Here is a 20,900-nt window from a genome sequence, read left to right as displayed (position 1 = left end):
ACAATCATAGAATACATGAGTAGGAAGGACCTTATAATAAGGCCGTGCAATGCTTCAAGGGTCTTTTGAATAGCCCAGGAGAACCCCTCTGTCGTTTTTCAAATGCTGCTTCTTCCAAAATGGAACCGTTGGCACAGCCAGGGTAGGATTCCACTAAAGCAGTGTTTCTCCACCTTAGCCTCTTGAAAATGGGTGGGGCTTCAACTCCCGGAATTCAGCCAGCCAGCAAGGCACTCTGGGAGTTGAAGTCCACCCGTGGCTGAGATGGAGAAAGAGGGATGTATAATCTAGCACAGTGTTTCTCAGCCTTGGCATCTCGAAGAAAGGTGTCAACGCTGCTAACATCGGATGTTTTTGCATTGACAACAGATGGAGAGGCAGCCATTTTCTTCTTTTTGCTGTTAGAGTTAGATATGCTGGGAGGGGAGGGGAATGTGCATGAGAGTCTAGCTAGACATAACAACACTGGACCTAGCGTGAGAATCAAGGTTATTGAGCCCAGAGCTGATAAAGAATTGGCGGGCTGGAGAACTGGAGAGGAAGCCTGCGTTTCAAGCTAATTGGAGAATGTGATTTATGATTGTCAATTGGAGGAGGGAATTGTGCTTTGATACTATGGGCTCAGGGGAGGGGAACTCAGTTTTTGGCTTCGACTGTGTTAGTGCCGATGCTATGCTATTCAAATAAAGATTCTTTAAGGTAAACAATGCCTCAAAGTTCTTTGAAGAGTTTCATCTGTCAGAACCATGACAAAGGGTGGACTTCAACTCCCAGAATTCCCCCCCCCCAGCTAGGCTGGCGAGGGAATTCTGGGAGTTGAAGTCCATCCATCTCCAAGCTGCCAAGGTTGAGAAACATTGCAGTAAAGCATTCCTGAACCAACATCTACCTAAGCCCTGTTGGAAAATCTCCAGCAAGGAACAGCTCACCATTATTCTCGGAAGACCGTTTCGCTGTTTAACAATGGTTTCATCTTAAATTTCTTCGGAACAGATGATTCACAGTAGTAAAGAATGGGCCAATATTTTGCTTTGAGGTTTGTGGTTTTTTTTTTTTTTAACTAGCTTAATAAAAAGATAAGGATATTTATCATCTTCCTTCTACTAATATTATGGTTTCTTACTAAGGAATGAATGGATGGTGTAACAGGGAAACTCTCATAAGGGACTGATTCCTCCCCCCCCCCCCGCGCATACTGACCTCTTTTTTTGTGGGGGAGGAAATTTCTCCAGTTTTCCAGAAAAGTTAGATTTCCGTCTGGAAGAGAAAGGCACACTTTGTCTCATATTTTCATATTTAAACCTCGCCCTTCCAAGAGAGGATGCTCTGGTTTTAACCCATTCGTGACTATAAGTCTGTTATTTCAGCAAATTAAAAAAAAAAACATCAAAAGTAGTCCTTGACTTACAACAGTTTGTTTAGTGACCATTTGAAGTTACAGCATCAGTGAAAGAAGTGGGTTATGACCATTTTTCACATTGGCAACCATTACAGCATCCCCATGATCAACATTCAGATGCTTGCCAACTGACTCATATTTATGACAGTTGCAAATGTCCCAAGGTCATGTGATCCCCTTTTACAACCTTCTGACAAGCAGTCAGTGGGGAAGTCCGATTCACTTAACAACCGTGTTACTAATTTAACAAGTGCAGTGATTCACTTAACAATGGTGACAAGAAAAGTCGTAAAATGGGGCAAAACTCACTTAACAAATGTCTCGCTTAACAACAGAAATTTTGGGCTCAGTTGTGTTCATAAATCGAGGGCTACCTGTATTTTATCTCTCAAAGCCATATTCTACATAAATCTAAATGCATAGTTTAGGAAGCACTGCAGAGAGAGGCATTGTTAGCCTCACAGCTTGATGGAAAATATCACCCAAGAAGTATTTCTTGTTTTAAATCGGGAGTAAGATTCACATCTGAATACAGGCGATTCTTAAAGCGAATATAAAATAAAAACCAGAGGCTTGTCTTTTAGGCTTAAGGGACAAAGAACTTGAAAAAAACAAATATGAACTTTGCTGTTATATGTGCTGAGAGCAGCAAGAAGGCTCTATGTATGAAAATGGAAAGATATTGTCATGGTTCCGACAAATGAAACTCCTCAAAGAACTTCGAGGCATTGTTTACCTTAAAGAATCTATTAGAGAAGCATAGCGTCGGCATTAACATAATCGAAGCACATAGTATCACAGCACAATTCCCCCCTCCAATTAACAGCCAATAATAATAATAATAATAATAATAATAATAATAATAATAATAATAGACAAAATGCCAAATCCAGTCTGAACATCAGGCTGACTGTGCAATGATCAGTAATAATAATAGTAGTAATAATAGTAATAATAATAATAATAATGCATATAAAGTCAAAATTGAGAAGACAGCAACAGACAGTAAGTGCCGCCTGTGCAAAGAAGCTGAAGAAACAGTGGACCACCTGGTAAGCTGCTGCAAGAAGATTGCACAGACTGACTACAAGCAGCGGCATGACAAAGTAGCAACAATGGTGCATTGGAAGATCTGCAAAAAATATCATTTGCCTGTAAGCAAAAACTGGTGGGATCATCCGTTGCTTCTCGTCCTCCCTTCAGGCACTTTGGAGAATAGCTTGACTACCTCTTCTTTGGGGCAGCCCCTCAAATATTGGAAGACTGCTATCATGTCCCCCCTTCGTCCTTCTCTTCATTAAACTAGACATGCCCAATTCCAGCAACCGTTCCTTATATGCTTTAGCCTCCAGTCCCCTAATCACATTTCCCAATTAGTTTGAAATGCAGGCTTCCCCTCCAGTTCTCCAGGCCGGGCCAATTCTTATCATCTCATATTTCAATAACCTTGGTTCACACACCAGGTCCAGTATTGTTATGTCTAGCTAAACTCCTATGCACATTCCTCCCCCCAGCATCATCTAACTCTAACAGTAAAACATAAGAAGAAAATGGTTGTATCTCCAACTGTTGTCAAAGCAAAAACATCCAATGTTAGCAGCGTTGACAGATATTTTAATTCCTATAATGGATGACTGGCTGGAAAAACTGATGGAGTTGGCAGAGATGGCGAAATTGCCTGCCCTAATGAAAGAAAAGAATAAAACCGACTTTGTTTCCACTTGGAAATTGCTTCTGGCTTGAGGTGGAAAAAACAAAAGGAAACTTTGACTGTGAATTCTGCTGATTTAGATAGGCTGCTGTTGTAGAAACGGCTAGTATATACTACAGGTAGTCCTCGACTTACAACTGTTCATTTAGTGGCCGTTCAAAGTTACATCACTGAAAAAAGTGACATGACCATTTTTCACATTTACAGCTGTTGCGGCATTCCCGTGGTCACGTGATCAAAATTCAAACGCTCGGCAACTGACTCCTATTTCTGATGTTTCAGGCCCTGGGGGTCATGTGACCCCCTTTTGTGACCTTCTGAAAAACAAAGTCAATGGGGAAACCAGATTCGCTTAACAACCGTGTTACTAATTTAATAAGTGCAGTGATTCACTTAACGGTGGCAAAAAAAAGTCAAAAAAATGGGGCAAAACCCATTTAACAAGAGTCTCACTTAGTATCAGAAATTTTGGGCTCGGTTGTGGTCGTATGTTGAGGACTACCTGTATTATGTAAAGGTTGAGGCTGTATTTCTTGTTTTGTTTTGTTTTGTTTTAATCCTTTTTATTATATTTTTAATACATGGTCTGTCTTTACTTAGCAAGATTTCCAGTTGACCACATATTACAGTAAATCCATATATAAAAATGCAAGAATGTTAGTCTTTTTTTTTTTCCTTTTTAAGCGCTTTTTTAATTTCTTCTTTGTAGGACGTCTTTTTTTTCTTTTTCTTTTAAAAAATATTTGGCGTTTTATATATATTTATATATTTTTATAAAGATTTTATTGATTTTCTTTTACATACATATGTTAATTTTTCAACCAACGAGCTGTCTGGGGTCAGCTAGCTACAGTAGTGGCCAAAATTGTGGAAACCTTTTGGAAAAGTGTATTTTTGAGGTTTGATGACTAATAATACCACTTTTTTGGGGAGTAGTACCATAAAATTATATATCAATGGAAATATAATTTAATCAAGAACATATTGCAACAAAGTTGGTTCAGTTATCTGTACTGTATTCTATGAAAAGTTATAGCCAAATAACCAGAAAAAGGAAGCACAACTTGCTCAGGTTGATATCAGGTAGCTTTCCTTCATCTGATTGTAGCCAATGAGCGTGAGTGTTTAGAGAGCCAATCGGGTGTCATCTTGTTTTGGCAACGAACCAATCAGATCACTGCAGGATTCAGTTACTGATGTCCTGTGTTGAAGCTGAGAGGAGGACATGTGTCAGTGTGTTATGTGATAGCTATCAAGTTGGTTGGGTTTTTTGGTGTTCTTTCATTTAGTGAGCTTGTAAAATGTAATAAAATTAAAGTACCGTATTTTCCGGTGTATAAGACGACTGGGCGTATAAGACGACCCCTGACTTTTGAGAAGATTTTCATGGTTTAGATAAGGCAAGTAAAATTTCTTGGTATTTTCTTTCAGAACGTTTCATTTCTCATCCAAGAAACTCCTTCAGTTCTTGGATGAGAAGCAAAAACGCTTTCAAAGAAAACACGAAGAAAATCCAGTTGCCTTTAGGGGGGGGGAAAAAACAGCCATGGCCTGGCTGATAAAGAATCTCCACAGACATTTGTTCTCTTTTTTTCCTTGGAAATCATTGGCCCGAATCCTGACCTGCTTGATTGTTTCTTCGATAGGATTCGCCCCTTTCGTCCGCCCGCATCACAAGGAGCAGTTCCTACAGATGTGCAGAGAACTGACTGACATGGCTTCCCCAGAGGAGAACAATGAGACATGTTGCTGTGGTAAGCCCTTTTACGCTGCACTGTGGAAGACACTGAAATTCAGGATAAAGCTTTCCAACAACGCCCTGACAATTTCAGCGCTTATTTTACTGGCACTTCCACACTCCTCTTTAAAATATTGCATCGTAATTTGAAAATATATTTTTTAAAAAAAACCAGAATACTCGGAGATGAGTTTTACTTCCTGGGAAGCTTTCGAACAAACATACTTCGGTGTCATTGTTAATGCACATTTTTCTTTCATAAAGCTGGATTTGTAGAACACGACACTATAAAACCTTGGAACGCCCCACGGATTTCAGAATGATGAGTCAAATTCCTACTGCAAATTAGCAAAGTGGGCTAAAAAAAGCCCAGAGCCTCTATATAAGGAAACATCACACTGCTGCACACAGATAATCTTCGTCTTACAACCATTCGTTGAGTGACTGCTCCAAGTTATAACGCAGTGTTTCTCAACCTTGACAATTTTAAGGCATGTGGACTTCAACTCCCAGAATTCCACAGCCAGCAATGCTGGCTGTGGAATTCTGGGAGTTGAAGTCCACATGCCTTAAAATTGTCAAGGTTGAGAAACACTTCATATAACGGCTCTGAAAAAGTGACTTACGACGGTTTTTCAGACTTAAACGTCCGTTGCAGCATCCCCATGGTCACATGATCAGAATTCAGATGCTTGGCCACTGGCTCATACTTACGACGGTCGCAGTGTCCCGGGGTCATGTGATCCCCTTTTGCGACCTTCTGACAAGCAACATCGATGGGGAAGCCAGATTCACTTCCCAACCATGTTGCTCACTTAACAATTACAGTGATTTGCTTAACAACTGTGGCAAGAAAAGTTGTAAAGTGGGACAAATCTCGCCAACTGTCTCACTTGGCAACACAAATGTTGGGCTCAGTTCTGGTTGTAAGTTGAGGATTACCTGTGCTTTATAGCTTAGTAGAGATGCCTAGAAATTAGGCATGCGATGTAGAGTTTGGGCTGAGAGAGGACCAATGACAACACAAAGTCCCTTTTAGTTAGCCCCAACTGAGAAAGGAATGGGATGACAAAAGAATATCATGATGCTCTCATTATTTTATTTTATTTTATTGTATCATTTTATTTATCAAATTTCTACACTGCCCATCTCACTTGCATGAGTCCATAAAACCATAAAGGAGCTCCTGTGGCACAATGGTTAGACCGTAGAATCAGTTCGATCCTGACCGGCTCAAGGTTGACTCAGCCTTCCATCCTTCCAAGGTCGGTAAAATGAGGACCCAGATTGTTGGGGGCAAGAGGCTGACTCTGTAAACCGCTTAGAGAGGGCTGTAAAGCACTGTGAAGCAGTATATAGGTCTAAGTGCTATTGCTATTAAGAAATTGACACTTCCATCTGATAGTTCTTTCATATCTTTATAGATCAGAAGTGGCTAACTCAGACATGTCAAACACAAGGCCCAGGGGCCGGATACGGCCCGCAAAGTGGTTTCATGTGGCCCGCAAAGCCATCCTGGAAACAGTGAGGGAACGGCCCCCGGCTGCCTTGGCCCTGGCCCAGGCCAGCCGGGAGCCAATGTACAATTTTGTGGTGGCCATCTATGCTGAAACGCATTCAGTCTTAGCTCCACAAGGCCATCTGGAAACAGCGAGGAACCAGCCCCTGCTGTGTTGACTCCGTCCCCTGGGTGCATGCTGGGGAGGTGTCACCCTTTGTGAGGAATGAAGAAATGGACCATGCCTTGACGCTTGCCTCGGTCCCACCCCCTTCTGCCAGAGACCCTCAGATCTGTCTCACTCCTGCTCAGGCCTCCACAGGCACCCTTGACGCAAACGATGTAGAGCTGGCCACGTCCACCCAATAGGCCACACTCACTCCATCCACGCCCACCCAGTAGGCTGCACCCCCCCAACCCCCCCCCCCAGGGTAACCGCAATGCTGATGCGGCTCTCAATGAAATTGAGTTTGACATCCCTGGGCTAACTGAATCATGTCAATTGGAATTCTGCAAGACTGTTAAACCTTGATTTATTTCACCTATAAGATTTCTGTAATTCTGCTTTTTTTTTTAAAAAAAAAGTAATAATTAAAGCAAATTGTCTTGGAGAGGTTGTACAGGTATTTCGTGAGTGTGTGGTGAGTGCTGCATAGCCAGCCCTTTCTGAATGGAGTCCTCTATGTTCTTGGCAGTGTGATTGTGTACTATTTTCTGGCAGATTGTTGCATGGATGAAGAACCAGAGCAGTTCCAAAATCCAGACCCACAGGAAGTCGAGAGAAGGCTCAGCAGATTACGAAAATCCATCGATGATGACAGCCTACCTCTCTCTCCAATAGGTGGTGGGTATCTTTTGATTAAGTAGTCCCCTTCTTTCTAAATCCATTTTTTCAACCTTTAAGAGGTGCGGGCTTCAAATCCCAGAATCCCCCCGTCAGCATGGCTGGCTGGGAGATTCTGGGAGTTGAAGTCCACGTATCATAGAGTTATTAAGGTTGAGAAACGCTGTTCTAAAGAAAGCTTATCACAGTGGTTCTCAACCTGTGGGTCGGGACCCCATTTGGGGTCGAACGACCATTTCACGGGGGTCTCCAAACAACACAGTCCGCCATTTTTTCCCCCTTTTCCTTAGCTGTGCTACTCCCTTTTATTCTATTGGCTTTTGAAAGCCAATAGAATAGACTCTCTTGAATAGAGTCTAATTCTATTGGCTTTCAAAAGCCAATAGGAATTGTCCAGGCTGTCTCTGCCCTGCTGAGCCCGCCAAAAGTCCCATTCTGCAAATGGTGCTGCACCAGTGGAGTAGTCCTCGACTTACGACCGGTTGAGTAGTCTTCGACTTACAACCGGTTGGGGGTCGCGGCATTAAAAAGGTTGAGAACCACTGGCTTATCAGCTACTGGTCGTCCTCGACTTACAACCATTTAGTGACCATTTAAAGTGACTTCATGACCATTTTTTACACTTAGGACCATTGCAGTATCCCCGTGGTCATGTGATCAAAATTCCGTCGCTTGGCAACTGGCTTGTGTTTATGACAGTTGCAGTGCAGTCCATGGGAAACCAGATTCAGTTAACAACTGTGTTACTAACTTAACAGCTGCAGTGATTTGCTTAACAACTATGGCAATGAAGGTCGTAAGACGGGGCAAAGTTCACACAAGAACTCTCTCACTTAGCAGTGGAAATTTTGGGCTCAGTTTTGGTTGTAAGTCAAGGACTTCCTGTACACGGGAACTACAGATGGACGGTGGCAGATTATACATTGCAATGCAGATTAAAGTCTCCATTGGGTCACGAAGAAGAAATGAAATGAATGCCTAAGGCAGGGGTTCTCAACCTTGGCCACTTTAAGACTTGTGGACTTCAACTCCCAGAATTCCTCAGCCAGCTTTGCTGACTGAGGAATTCTGGGAGTTGAAGTCCACAAGTCTTAAAAGTGGCCAAGGTTGAGAACCCCGGGACACAAAAGCAGTTATGACTGTTATTAGATTTTTATCCTGTGTTCAGAAAGCAACTGGCCCAGGATCACCCAGCCAATTCTTTTCCCTAACTGGTATAACTGGTGTAGTTAACTTTCCCATCTCCACCAGTCCCTTCATTTTTTTTTTTTTTTCCCGTCCATTCTTCCATTGTGGGGAGTTAATGCTTCTCTCCCATTTTGAGCATTAGAAGATTCTCGCTGTAATGCCTCACCCACTTCCTTTGGCCGAATTACAAAAATGTAACTTCCCTTTGATTCTGGTGGTTGGATGGAGATGGGTAGGTAGCGTTTACCTGTTGCCATCTTTTTTTTTTTTTTTGCGCTAGAGATCGTCCCATATGTTGGCCCTCTGGTCAAGACCCAAGATCAACATGAACCTCTGTTTGATTCTGCAACCTGAAAACAATTATCTTTAGGCAAGGGAAGCAGGAGGGGTCCTTGGGGCTCTCTGAGGTTGCTTGTTTTCTTGCAGGCGTTCCATTACCCAAACTGGGTGACCTCATCAGGGCTAGAAGGGAGTGGGGAGGAGGAGGAGGAGGAGGAGGATATGGGGTCCTTGCTCTCTCTGAGCTTGGCTGTTTTCTTGTAGACGTTTCATGACCCAACTAGGTAACAACATCAGTGCTAGAAAGAATTAGGGAGGAGGAGGAGGAGGAGGATATGGGGTCCTTGCTCTCTCTGAGCTTGGCTGTTTTCTTGTAGACGTTTCATGACCCAACTAGGTAACAACATCAGTGCTAGAAAGAAATAGGGAGGAGGAGGAGGAGGATATGGGGTCCTTGCTCTCTCTGAGCTTGGCTGTTTTCTTGTAGACGTTTCATGACCCAACTAGGTAACAACATCAGTGCTAGAAGGAAATGAGGAGGAGGAGGAGGAGAGGAGGATATGGGGTCCTTGCTCTCTCTGAGCTTGGCTGTTTTCTTGTAGACATTTCATGACCCAACTAGGTAACAACATCAGTGCTAGAAGGAAATGAGGAGGAGGAGGAGAGGAGGATATGGGGTCCTTGCTCTCTCTGAGCTTGGCTGTTTTCTTGCAGACATTTCACGACCCAACTAGTTAACGTCATCAGTTTTGATAAGGAGTGGGGTTTGCTCCCAGTTTATATTCTAGCGTCTTGCCCTGTCAGTTTTAGTGGGGATGGTCTTCGAAGTTGGGCTGTTTCCTGTTGGCCCTGGCTGAGGAATTCTGGGAGTTGAAGTCCACAAGTCAAAAAAGGGCCAGGTTTGAAGACCCCTGCTGTAACACAAGAAGCCAAATGCACAAGTCGCGCAGGGCCCTGCTAAGATAAGCCTTGGTGCTGTCTGAGCTGGGGTTGTTTTCTAGCAGACGTTTCATTACCCAAACGAGGTAACATCATCAACACTGGCACTTAGGATGTGTTACCTCGTTTGGATAATGAAACGTCTGCAAGAAAACAACCCCAGCTCAGAGAACATCAAAGAGGCCACATTCCAACCCTGAGCCACAGATATTCTCCTTCATTGGCAAAGTGTTTCAAGTGCTTGAGCAGCAGAAAGAATCTGCAAGGTCAAAGGATTGGTCTAGTAATAGTAATAGTAGTAAAGTTGGAAGGGACCTTGGAGGTCATCCAGTCCAACCGCCTGCTCAGGCAGGAAACCCTACACCATTTCGGACAAATGGCTGTCCAGTCTCTTCTTAAAAACTTCCAGTGTTGGAGCATTTACTGCTTCTGGAGGCAGGTTGTTCCACTGGTTAATTGTCCTCAGTGTCAGGAAGTTTCTCCTTAGTTCTAGGTTGCTTCTCTCCTTGATTAGTTTCCATCCGTTGCTTCTTGTCCTGCCTTCAAGCCCTTTGGAGAATAGTTTGACTCCCTCTTCTTTGGGGCAGCCCCTGAGAGATTGGAACACTGCTATCATGTCCCCCCTCGTCCTTCTCTTCGTTAAACTAGACATACCCAATTCTAGCAACCATTCCTTATATGTTTTAGCCTCCAGTCCCCTAATCATCTTTGTTGCTCTTCTCTGTACTCTTTCTAGAGTCTCAACATCTTTTTTACATCGTGGTGACCAAAACTGGATGCAGTATTCCAAGTGTGGCCTTACCAAGGCATAGTAGTTTGAAAGCCACTTCATTCTTCTTCCTTTTCCCTGTTTAGGTGGCTACAAGTGTGCTAAATGCAGTTCTGAGCATGATGTGCCCTTAAAATGCCAGCAGTGTTCCTTCACGTGTTGCAACAAATGTTGGGAGAATTCCTTAAAGGTCAGCTTTCATTTTCATTTCCCTCCCCCCTTTGGTTTCAATTGCATCGGCTGATTTATTTTTGTATATGTATTTATTGGTACCCTGCCTTTTATGATTTTTACAAATGCCTCAGGGTGGCCAACGTACCCAACCCACTTTCCTCCTCCTGTTTTCCCCCACAACATCAACCTTGTGAGTTGGGTTGGGCTGAGAGAGAGGGTAACCAGTCCAAAGTCACCCAGTCAGCTTTGGTACCTAAGACAGAACTAGAACTCCCAGGCTCTTAGTGATTGGCCCAAAGTCACCCAGCTGCTTTCATGCCTAAGGCAGGACTAGAACTCACCGTCTCCCACTTTCTAGTCTGGTGCCCAAACCACTAGATCAGTGGTGGCGAACCTATGGCACGTGTGGGCACACGCGCCATGCCCGAAGATGTGTGGGCACACGCGCCATGCCTCTCTGTGGGCACACGCACCATGCCCGAAGATGGCAACCGTCCCTCTTTAACTAGCCGCCCGCTAACTCGCTGAGGTTCCACGTGGCCGGATGCATCCCAGCACGGCTGGTTTCCCTCCCCCCCCCCATCCCATCCCTCCTGGCCTCACATGCTCTCCTTTTCCCAGGCACAACCCACTGCATCGCCTCCTCAGCTGTCAGCCAGCCGTCCAGCTCAGAAGCAGCTTCTCTGAACTCCTGGCGGTGGGCTGTGGAGCCCCAAACTGCACCGGTTGAGGGGCCGGCAGTCTGTGGCTGCTGACGAACACTGTCGGCCCCCATGCACTCACTGGCCTCTGTGTGCGGGCGCCGATGGTGTCCTGGCCCCTGGCTTGCCTTGCCCTGCAACAATGGCACCCCTGCCCTACCTCTACTCGCCTCACCCCACAGAATGAGCCTCCTGCCCACCGCCCACCTGCAAGAGATCCCCTGGATCTCCCCCAACCCTGCCCGGTCCCCACAGGCATCCCTCCCCATGAGCAACATCAAGGTGACCACGCTCACCTTGGCCACACCCACCCAGTGGGCCACACCCACCTGGCACCGGCGATAAATAAGTGGGTTTTGGGTTGCAGTTTGGGCACTCGGTCTCTCAAAGGTTCGCCATCGCTGCCCTAGATTCTCCAGCTTGCCTGGCTCTTAAAGCAGAGCAGAATTCTCTTGCCGTGTTTCTGCAGTTCATTCTTACAAGTACATTTTCTCCCCTTGTATGTGACTTGAGCATCTTCTTGCAGTTGAGGTCACATGCCACTGACAAGATGCTTTTTTCTTGTGATCCATGACAAGTTAGGTTTGGTTAAAGGTCACCATGTGGCCCAATCCATCCACCCAAACAAACCTAAAGAACTGTATGAGCTTTCCTTAGCTACTTAGTCTGATTAATAGTCAATTTAAGCCACGTTAGTTGGGGATTATAAGAGTTGAGGTCAACAATTAGACTCTAGACTGGGAATGACTAATAGACGTCTAATTTAAGATGAAGAGACACAGTCAGCACTCTGTCAGAGAAGTTATTGTCTATTTCTCATCTCTCTCATCTGTCTGTCTGTCTATCTTATCTATATATCATCTATCTATATCATTTATATCTATCTTCCATCCATCCATCCATCCATCTATCACCTATCTATATCTATCATTTATATCTATCATCTATCTTCCATCCATCTATCTATCTATCTATCTATCTATCTATCTATCTATCTATCTATCTATCTATCTATCTATCTATCTATCTATCTATCTATCCATCCAATCACATATTCTGTCTGTCTGTCTGTCTATCTATCTGTCTGTCTATCTATCTATCTATCTGTCTGTCTGTCTGAAATGTTAATAAGAATAGAATAGAATAGAATAGAATAGAATAGAATAGAATAGAATAGAATAGAATAGAATAGAATAGAATAGAATAGAAAGGGACCCTGGAGGTCTTCTAGTCCAACCCCCCCACTTAAGCAGGAGAACCTATACCATCTCAGACAGGTGACTGTCTAGCCTCTTCTTAAAAATAGTATGTAAAATTTAAAACAGGCAAAGAATGTTAAAAATTGATTAAGAGGGAGGGCTTCCAGGGCACTTACCAACCCCATGGCTGCATGCTCTTCTGGGCACCCCAAGCAAGGCCACAGAGCCATATTTTTACGCCTTTACGGAAGACTAAGAGAGTAGCAGTCCACCTCACCTCTGGGGAGGATGTTCCACAGGGCAGGGGTAGCAGCAGAGAAGGCTCTCTTCCTGGACCCTGCCAATCAGCGATCTTGAACTGACTGGGTCCTCAACATCCCTTACCTGTCTGACTGGGTGAGACAGGTTAATGTAATGGGGTGAAGACAGCTCCATGGGTAACCTGACCCTATGCTGTGCAGGGCTTTAAAGGTCATAACCAACACTTTAATGGGACCCAGAAGCAGACCAGCATCCAATGCAGCATGGGAAGTAGAGGTGTCACATGTGCCGTTTTGATGGTGGTGCGGTTGCAAGATTGCCTGTATGGCCTCATTCAGCACCAACTGAAGCAGAATAACAGAGTTGGAAGGGACCTTGGAGGCCTTCTAGTCCAACCCCCTGCTCAGACAGGAAACCCTATACTACTCTGGACAAATGGTTGTCCAAAATCTTCCGGTGTCGGAACATCCACAACTTCTGGAGGCAAGCTGTTCCACTGGCTAATTGTTCTAACTGTCAGGAAATTTCTCCTAGGTTGCTTCTCTGTCCTGGATTAATTTCCATCCACTACTTCTTGTTCTGCTTTGAGGAATAGCTTGACTCCCTTTTCTTTGTGGCAGCCCCTCAAATATTGGAAGACTGCTAGTCCTTTTCATTAAACTAGACTACTCAATTTCTGCAACCGTTCTTTGTATGTTTTAGCCTCCAGTCCCCTAATCATCTTTGTTGCTCTTCTCCGCACTCTTTCTAGAGTCTCGGCATCTTTTTTACATCACAATGATCAATATAAGGAACGGTTGCTGGAATTGGGTAGGTCTAATTTAATGAAGAGAAGGACGAGGGGGGGACATGATAGCAGCATTCCAATATCTCAGGGGCTGCCCCAAAGAAGAAGGAGTCAAGCTATTCTCCAAAGCACCTGAAGACAAAGACAAGAAGCAACGGGTGGAAACTCATCAAGGAGAGAAGCAACCTGGAACTAAGGAGAAACTTCCTGACAGTTAGAACAATTAACCAGTGGAATAACCTGCCTCCAGAAGTGGTGAATGGTCCAACACTGGAGGTTTTTAAGAAGAGACTGGACAGCCATTTGTCCAAAATGGTATAGGGTTTCCTGCCTGAGCAAGGGGTTGGACTAGATGACCTCCAAGGTCCCTTCCAACTTTACTACTACTACTACTACTATTATTATTATTATTATTATTATTAAAATCGATGTAGTGTTCCAAGGCATTATAGAGTGGTATTAATACTTCATGTGATCTTGATTCTATCCCTCTATTAATGGACCCTAAAGTTTCCTGATACTTTACGTTAGTTCATAAATATTAATGTATATGTTTCAATTATTTGTTTACTTTTGACAGATGGTTCCTTGTGAAAATTGTCCTTGAAGAAGTGTAGGATAAATTTAGGATATAGGTTTTGTGTTCCTTGTAAAGCACCAGTTGGCTCCTTCAAATAGACATTATTTTCCCTTAATACAGGGCGAACAAAAACCAACATGGAGCATCAAACCTCAAGTTGGCTTAACCATATTTCAGAAATGTGACCGCTGTTTTCTGGGAAGGGATATGACTCAGACATTATGGTCTAGGAGAGGTCAAAAGGCAATAAAATAGGCCCTGGTGGTGCCAGCAAATCTGTACCCCCTAGTAAAGGAAACCCAAACAATGTTGAGAATGGAAACAAAGAAAAGAAACAGGAATCCATGACTCTAGTGGTTAACTTGCCTTTTGACTGGATGCAGTTTGGGAATTTGTGAGGTAATTAATGCTGTCCTGAGTTTTTTGGATTTAAGATTGCTGATCCAGGAAGCCAAAGTAGACATAACATTGCATTCAAATGACTCTTTGATGCTTTATCGTCATTAACCAGAGGTTGGTAGGTCAGAATAATCCCTTTGACTGGTCTTGTTGCTAAAGTGTCTCATACCAAGATAAACTATTTTTAGAAAGGCTAGCTTAGAACAAGTGGGTGCCATGGGAATGCAAGACTTTGCCAGGCGTAGTCTCCTGATAAAGATAAGCAATTTGCAAGAGCCAGCCGCAAGGTCAGTGCCATGTCTACTGTTCTTGCCTGTACAATGTAACAGAAAGCAGATGCTGCTTCAGTGGTATTCTTACACAATTGGTAAGTACCTTGGAGGTCATCTAGTCCAACCCCCTGCCCAGGCAGGAAACCCTATACCATTTCGGACAAATGACTGTCCAGTCTCTTCTTAAAAACTTCCCGTAGTGGAGCATTCACAGCTTCTGGAGGCAGGTTGTTCCACCAGCTAATTTTTCTATCTGTCAGGAAATTCCTCTTTATATTCTAGGTTGCTTCTCTCCTTGATGAGTTTCCATCCGTTGCTTCTTGTCCTTCCTGCAAGCGCTTTGGAGAATAGCTTGACTCCCTCTTCTTTGGGGCAGCCCCTGAGATATTGGAACACTGCTATCCTGTCCCCCCTCGTCCTTCTCTTCATTAGACTAGACATATCCAATTCCAGCAGCCGTTCCTTATATGTTTTAGCCTCCAGTCCCCTAACAAGGGATCACCAGGTGCCTGCACGGAAAGATGCGTGTTGACTGGCATTTTATTAAATGGTGGGGTCCTTGGTGCTCTCTGGGCTTTGTTGTTTTCTTTCAAAGGTTTCATGACCCAACTAGGCAACATCATCAGTGCTAGAAGGAAGTGAGGTTTGCAGAGTAGAGGAGAAGGAGGAGTGGAAGGGGGAGAAGGAAGAGGAAGACTATGGAATCCTTGGTGCTCTCTGAGCTTGGTTGTTTTATCTTACAGACGTTTCATGGCCCAACTAGGCAACATCATCAGTGTTAGTAAGGAAAGGAGGTTGCTCTCTCTTTATATACAGTGGCTTGCCCTACCAGTGTTGCTGGGACTATTCTTGGTAGTTCTTTGATTAGGCTGCTGTTTACTATTTGATGGTCTGAGTCGATACTTCCTTGACTGGGGTATTGGGCAAACCACTAGTATATAAACAGAGGCCAAAACCCACTCCTTTCTAGCAATGACGATACACAGTACTAGGCTGCATTAACAGAGGGATAGAATCAAGATCACGTGAAGTGTTAATACCACTCTTCAATGCCTTGGTAAGGCCACACTGGGAATCCTGCATCCAGTTTTGGTCACCACAATGTAAAAAAGATGTTGAGACTCTAGAATGAGTGCAGAGAAGAGCAACAAAGATGATCAGGGGACTGGAGGCTAAAAACATATAAGGAACGGTTGCTGGAATTGGGTATGTCTAGTTTAACGAAGAGAAGGACGGGTGGGGGAGACATGATAGCAGTCTTCCAGTATCTCAGGGGCTGCCCCAAAGAAGAAGGAGTCAAGCTCTTCTCCAAAGCGCCTGAAGGCAGGACAAGAAGCAACAGATGGAAACTAATCAAGGAGAGAAGCAACTTAAAACTAAGGAGAAACTTCCTGATAGTGAGAACAATTAACCAGTGGAACAACCTGCCTCTAGAAGCAGTGAATGCTCCAACACTGGAAGTTTTTAAGAAGAGACTGGACAGCCATTTATGTGAAATGGTGTAGGGTTTCCTGCCTGAGCAGGGGGTTGGACTTGATGACCTCCAAGGTCCCTTCCAACTTTTTGTTGTTGTTATTATATTACCTAGTTGGCTCATTAATCGTCTGCCAGAAAACGACCAAGCTCAGAGAACACCAAGGATTCCCCCAGTTCTCCTCCCTCTCCTCCCATTCTCCTTCACTTTGCAAGCCTCACTCCCTTCTAGCACTGATGATGTTACCTGGCTAGGTCACGCAACATCTGCCAAAAAGCAGCCAAGCCCAGAGAGCACCAAGGACCCCAAGTTCGATCTTGAGCTATAAATATGCCCTTCTATTTATTAAATTAAAACATAGTGTGACTGCTTACTCCAATAGACTTTTTTTCCCTGGTGGGCATTGAAGGACAGGGCCTCTCTCTCTGCCTCTCCCGCTACAAGCCGGCCTGATTGTTAATGCCTGCCAGAAAAGTGGTCATGAAGATGCTCCTCTTGGTGGTCCTTCTCGCACACGGAAGAAGGTCTGCTGTTCCCAGGCTACAGAATACATTCCTTGGCACTTAGGAAAAATGTCATGCTGCATCTCCTTCATCAGTGGTTTAGTCGTGAACTTAATATATTTTGAACCTTAACTTTTCAACTTTGGCAGCCACCTTCATTGCGTGCCAGGTCGCCAAATAAATGAAAGCGATAGAAGAGAACCTAAGTAGCTGAGACTTAGGCTATTGTTGTTGTTGAGACTCTAGATCAGTGGTTCTCAACCTTTTTAATGTCGCGACCCCCAACCGGTCGTAAGTCGAGGACTACTCAACCGGTCGTAAGTCGAGGACTACTCAACTGATGCAGCACCGTTTGCAGAATGGGATTTTTGGCGGGCTCAGCAGGGCAGAGACAACCTGGACAATTCCTATTGACTTTTGAAAGCCAATAGAATTAGACTCTATTCAAGAGAGTCTCTTCTATTGGCTTTCAAAAGGAGCATTTAAAGGAATATTTTACGCTTCCCTTCTGTCTCTCTCTCTCTCTCTCTCTCTCTCTCTCTCTCTCTCTCTCTCTCTCTCTCTCTCTCACACACACACACACACACACACACACACACATACACACACTGAGTGGGGGAAGAGGCCTGGCAGACCAAGGGCAGGAGAGAGCCAGGCCAATAAGAATGTGTGTCAGCTTGTTGGAGAACAGCGTGAAGCCAGCTTGCCAGGTGAGCAGAAGATCGGAGAGAAGGAGAGGAGAGAGGGAGAGGGAGAGAGGAAAGAGAGAAAAAGAGAGGGAAAGAGAGAGGGAGAGAGGGGGAGGGAAGAGAATTCATGCACAGCACCCTCTATTTCTTTTTAATTAAACTCTTCAATCAACCACCCCCCTCTCCGGCCTGCACGCGTGAGTTTTGCGGCTCCCAATGTTTTCTGTGGTAAACAGGTCCAAGTGGCTCTTTGAGTGTTTATGGTTGCCGACCCCTGCTTTGGGCCAATCACCAGGAAACGGTGCGTTCTAGTCCTGCCTTAGGCATAACAGCCAACTGGGTGACTTTGGGGCCTATCACCAGGAGATGGGGAGTTTTAGTTCTGCCTTAGGCACAAAAGCCAGTTGGGTGACTTTGGGCCAATCCCCAGGAGATGGGGAGTTCTAGTCCCGCCTTAGTCATGAAAGCCAACTGGGTGACTTTGGGCCACTTCCTCTCTCTCAGCCCAATCCACCTCACAGGATTGTTGTTGGGGAGGGGGAAGAGGAAGAGGAAGGCATGTTGGATAAGTTCACTACCTTAAAGTATTTGTAAAAATAATAAAGGCAGAATACAAAGAAACAACTGGGACTTTAATTCACCGTCTTAAACAGTGTAGGCATCCAAAGATGACCAAGGAGCCTGGGGGAAAGTGCCATATTTTGACTGCTCTTGTGTTTCCCTCCTCACAGCTTGCCAAGAAGTGCCCAGCATGCCAATCGGATACCAAGAGAAGACACTTGGCCATATCTTACTGGCCAGATCCACCCGTGAAAGACAAGTAGAGTGAATACTTGAGATGCTCAATAAGGATCCACAGACTTGTGTGGTTTGCTCCAGCTGGTCTGTGTTGGAAGAGGGACAAAAAAAATTGCAAGTGATTTTAAGGCACCTTTCTGGACCCTACAGCCCCCCCCCACTCCCTTGGGGTTCCTCTCCCCTTAAGAGAAGCCACGTGGGTCCACATTTAGCCTTCTCCAAATATTTGAACCATTCAAGTGCTCCTGTCAGTTTCAGCAGTCCAGACGGCATTTAAATCAGAGTTAACATTTTTATTATCTTTTTTCTAATAATGATCGCGGCAGCGAGGCCAGGTACCCCAAAGCCCATTGTCTTTATTATGTTAAAATTAAAAAGGACTTTCCAATGTGGACTCTGCGTGGAGCTTTCGGTTCTGTCTCTGAAGCAGTGTTTCTCCAGCATTGCTGGCTGTGGAATTCTGGGAGTTGAAGTCCACATGCCTTAAAATTGTCAAGGTTGAGAAACACTGCTCTGAAGAATCACCTCTCACTTTTTCTTTCTTTTTTCTTTTTCTTTTAATTTGTCCTTATAATATGGATTACATGAAGTTTCCACAAAGTCACATTAGTTTGAATTTCCACAGGATCTGGATAGGCACGTATTTTAAACAAAGGAATAAATTACAGGTAGTCCTCGACTTAATAACAACAACTGAACCCAAAACTTCTGTTGCTAAGTGAGACAGTTGTTAAGTGAGTTTTGCCCCATTTTACGACCTTTCCTGCCACAGTTGTTAAGTGAATCACTGCAGTTGTGCAGCTAGGAATAGGGTTGTTAAGAGAATCTGGCTTCCCCACTGACTTAGCTTATCAGAAGGTTGCAAAACCTGATCATGTGACCCTTGGACACAGCAGCTGTCATAAACACGAGTCGGTTGCCAAGCAACTGAATTTTGGATCTGCAATGGTCTTAAGTGTGAAAAACAGTCATAAGTCAATATTTTTCAGTGCTGTTGCAACTTCGCACGGTTACTAAATGAATGTCTGTAAGTCAAGGACTACCTGTAATCCTCAACATCTCTTTACTTTTTTCCCCACATCCACTTTCCACATTCCTACCAGCTATGCATATACATATATATATATAAAATGTTCCTCTGGTAGAACTGCGTCCCACTCATCTGCAGAAATGAAAATTCACAAAACGTTTGTTGTTAATTGTTAGTTGTGAAGTCGTGTCCGACCCATTGCGACCCCCATGGACAACTTTCCTCCAGGCCTTCCTGTCCTCTACCATCTTCTGGAGTCCATTGAAGCTCATGCCTCCTGCTTCAGTGACTCCATCCAGCCACGTCTTTCTCTGTCGTCCCCTTCTTCTATTACCCTCCATCTTTCCCAGCATTAGGCTCTTCTCCAGTGAGTCCTTCCTTTTCATTAGGTGGCCAAAGGACTTGAGTTTCACCTTCAGGATCTGGCCTTCTAAAGAGCAGTCGGGGTTGATCTCCTCTAGGAATGACCAGTTGGATCGCCTTGCAGTCCAGGGGACTCACAGGAGTCTTCTCCAGCACCATAGCTCAAAGGCCTCAATTCTTTGGCACTCAGCCTTTCTTATGGCTCAACTTTCACAGCCATACATTGCAACTGGGAAAACCATGGCCTTGACTATACACACCTTTGTTGGCAGGGTGATGTCTCTGCTTTTTAGTATGCTGTCTAGATTTGTCATAGCTTTCCTCCCCAGGAGCCAGCGTCTCTTAATTTCTTGGCTGCAGTCCCCATCTGCGGTGATCTTGGAGCCCAGGAAGATAAAATTGGTCACTACCTCCATTTCTTCCCCATCTATTTGCCAGGAATTGAGAGGGCCGGATGCCATGCCTGCCACCAGACTCTGCTCATTTTAATGGAAATAATGAAGGGTGCTGCTTCTCTGGAAATGATCGACAAAGGACGGAACCTGAAACAAAAAAAAAAATCCATCAGCCTTATTAGGCAACTTGCGCAGATGGAGGCTGCATTAACCTTTGTCTTCAAAAGCCAACAGCACATCATTCCTAAATCCAGACTACCTACTAACTCAGGGCATGTTGGAAAATTATGCTCTGTATTCTGAAGAAGAAGAAAAAGCTGTTGTACTGCATAGTAAGTCAGAAGACCTTGCTCCACTAGATTCGCACTTACAGTGCAAATTTGAGATGAATCAGATGCCTTTTCAAAAATTGTTTCCACGAAGACAAGAAACAGCTCAGCAACCCTCAGAAAATGTACCAAGGTCTACAGCAAACTTTCTTATCAACATTGCAAAAATTCTGGAGTGGGACTGGAATGTTGAGATGATGACATCTACCCCCTAGTCTGTCCAAGATTAAAGCGTTCCTGACAACAGGATTCTTTGCTCTTTGACCTCTTTCAGTAAATTACCCTTCAGCTCACCGAAATTGACCTTCCTGTAATTTAAGGCTTTGTTCTGTGTCCTACGGTTGGTCTGTTGGATCGTGGTTGCCTCCCTCACCTTTTCTCAAGGGCAGACATTTTTCATACAGTCAAAGCTATGGTTTTTCCAGGGGTAATGTATGGCTGTGAGACGGAAAGCTGAGCATGGAAGAATTGATGCTTGCAAATTGTGCTGCTGGAGAAAACTCTTGAGAGATTCCCTTGGTCTGCAAGGAGATCCAATCAATCAATCCTAAAGGGAATCAACCCTGACTGTTCTCTGGAAG

At 44.3% G+C, this 20,900-nt stretch overlaps 1 protein-coding gene across 3 annotated transcripts in view; it reads left to right on the top strand.

Annotated features, from left to right (window-relative positions):
• RTEL1 (regulator of telomere elongation helicase 1) overlaps positions 1–18,596 on the top strand; it is a 156,453-nt gene extending 137,857 nt beyond the window's left edge. For 2 of the 3 annotated variants that reach the window (XM_039326932.1, XM_039326931.1), the window contains 4 exons: positions 4,757–4,864; positions 7,068–7,190; positions 10,452–10,555; positions 18,136–18,596. In XM_039326932.1, coding sequence (XP_039182866.1) covers positions 4,757–4,864; positions 7,068–7,190; positions 10,452–10,555; positions 18,136–18,228 — 428 coding nt within the window. In that variant the 3' untranslated portion in view covers positions 18,229–18,596. The remainder of the gene's footprint in view (positions 1–4,756; positions 4,865–7,067; positions 7,191–10,451; positions 10,556–18,135) is intronic. The other variant, XM_039326933.1, reaches the window with a different exon arrangement.
• The last annotated feature ends 2,304 nt before the right edge of the window (positions 18,597–20,900 follow it).

Source organism: Crotalus tigris, unplaced genomic scaffold (genome assembly GCF_016545835.1).
Source record: "Crotalus tigris isolate CLP2741 ecotype Arizona unplaced genomic scaffold, ASM1654583v1 scf7180000024347.1601321, whole genome shotgun sequence".
Taxonomy (NCBI): domain Eukaryota; kingdom Metazoa; phylum Chordata; class Lepidosauria; order Squamata; family Viperidae; genus Crotalus; species Crotalus tigris.
Note: the sequence above shows the minus strand (reverse complement) of the source record. Positions and strands in the feature narration are given on the sequence as shown.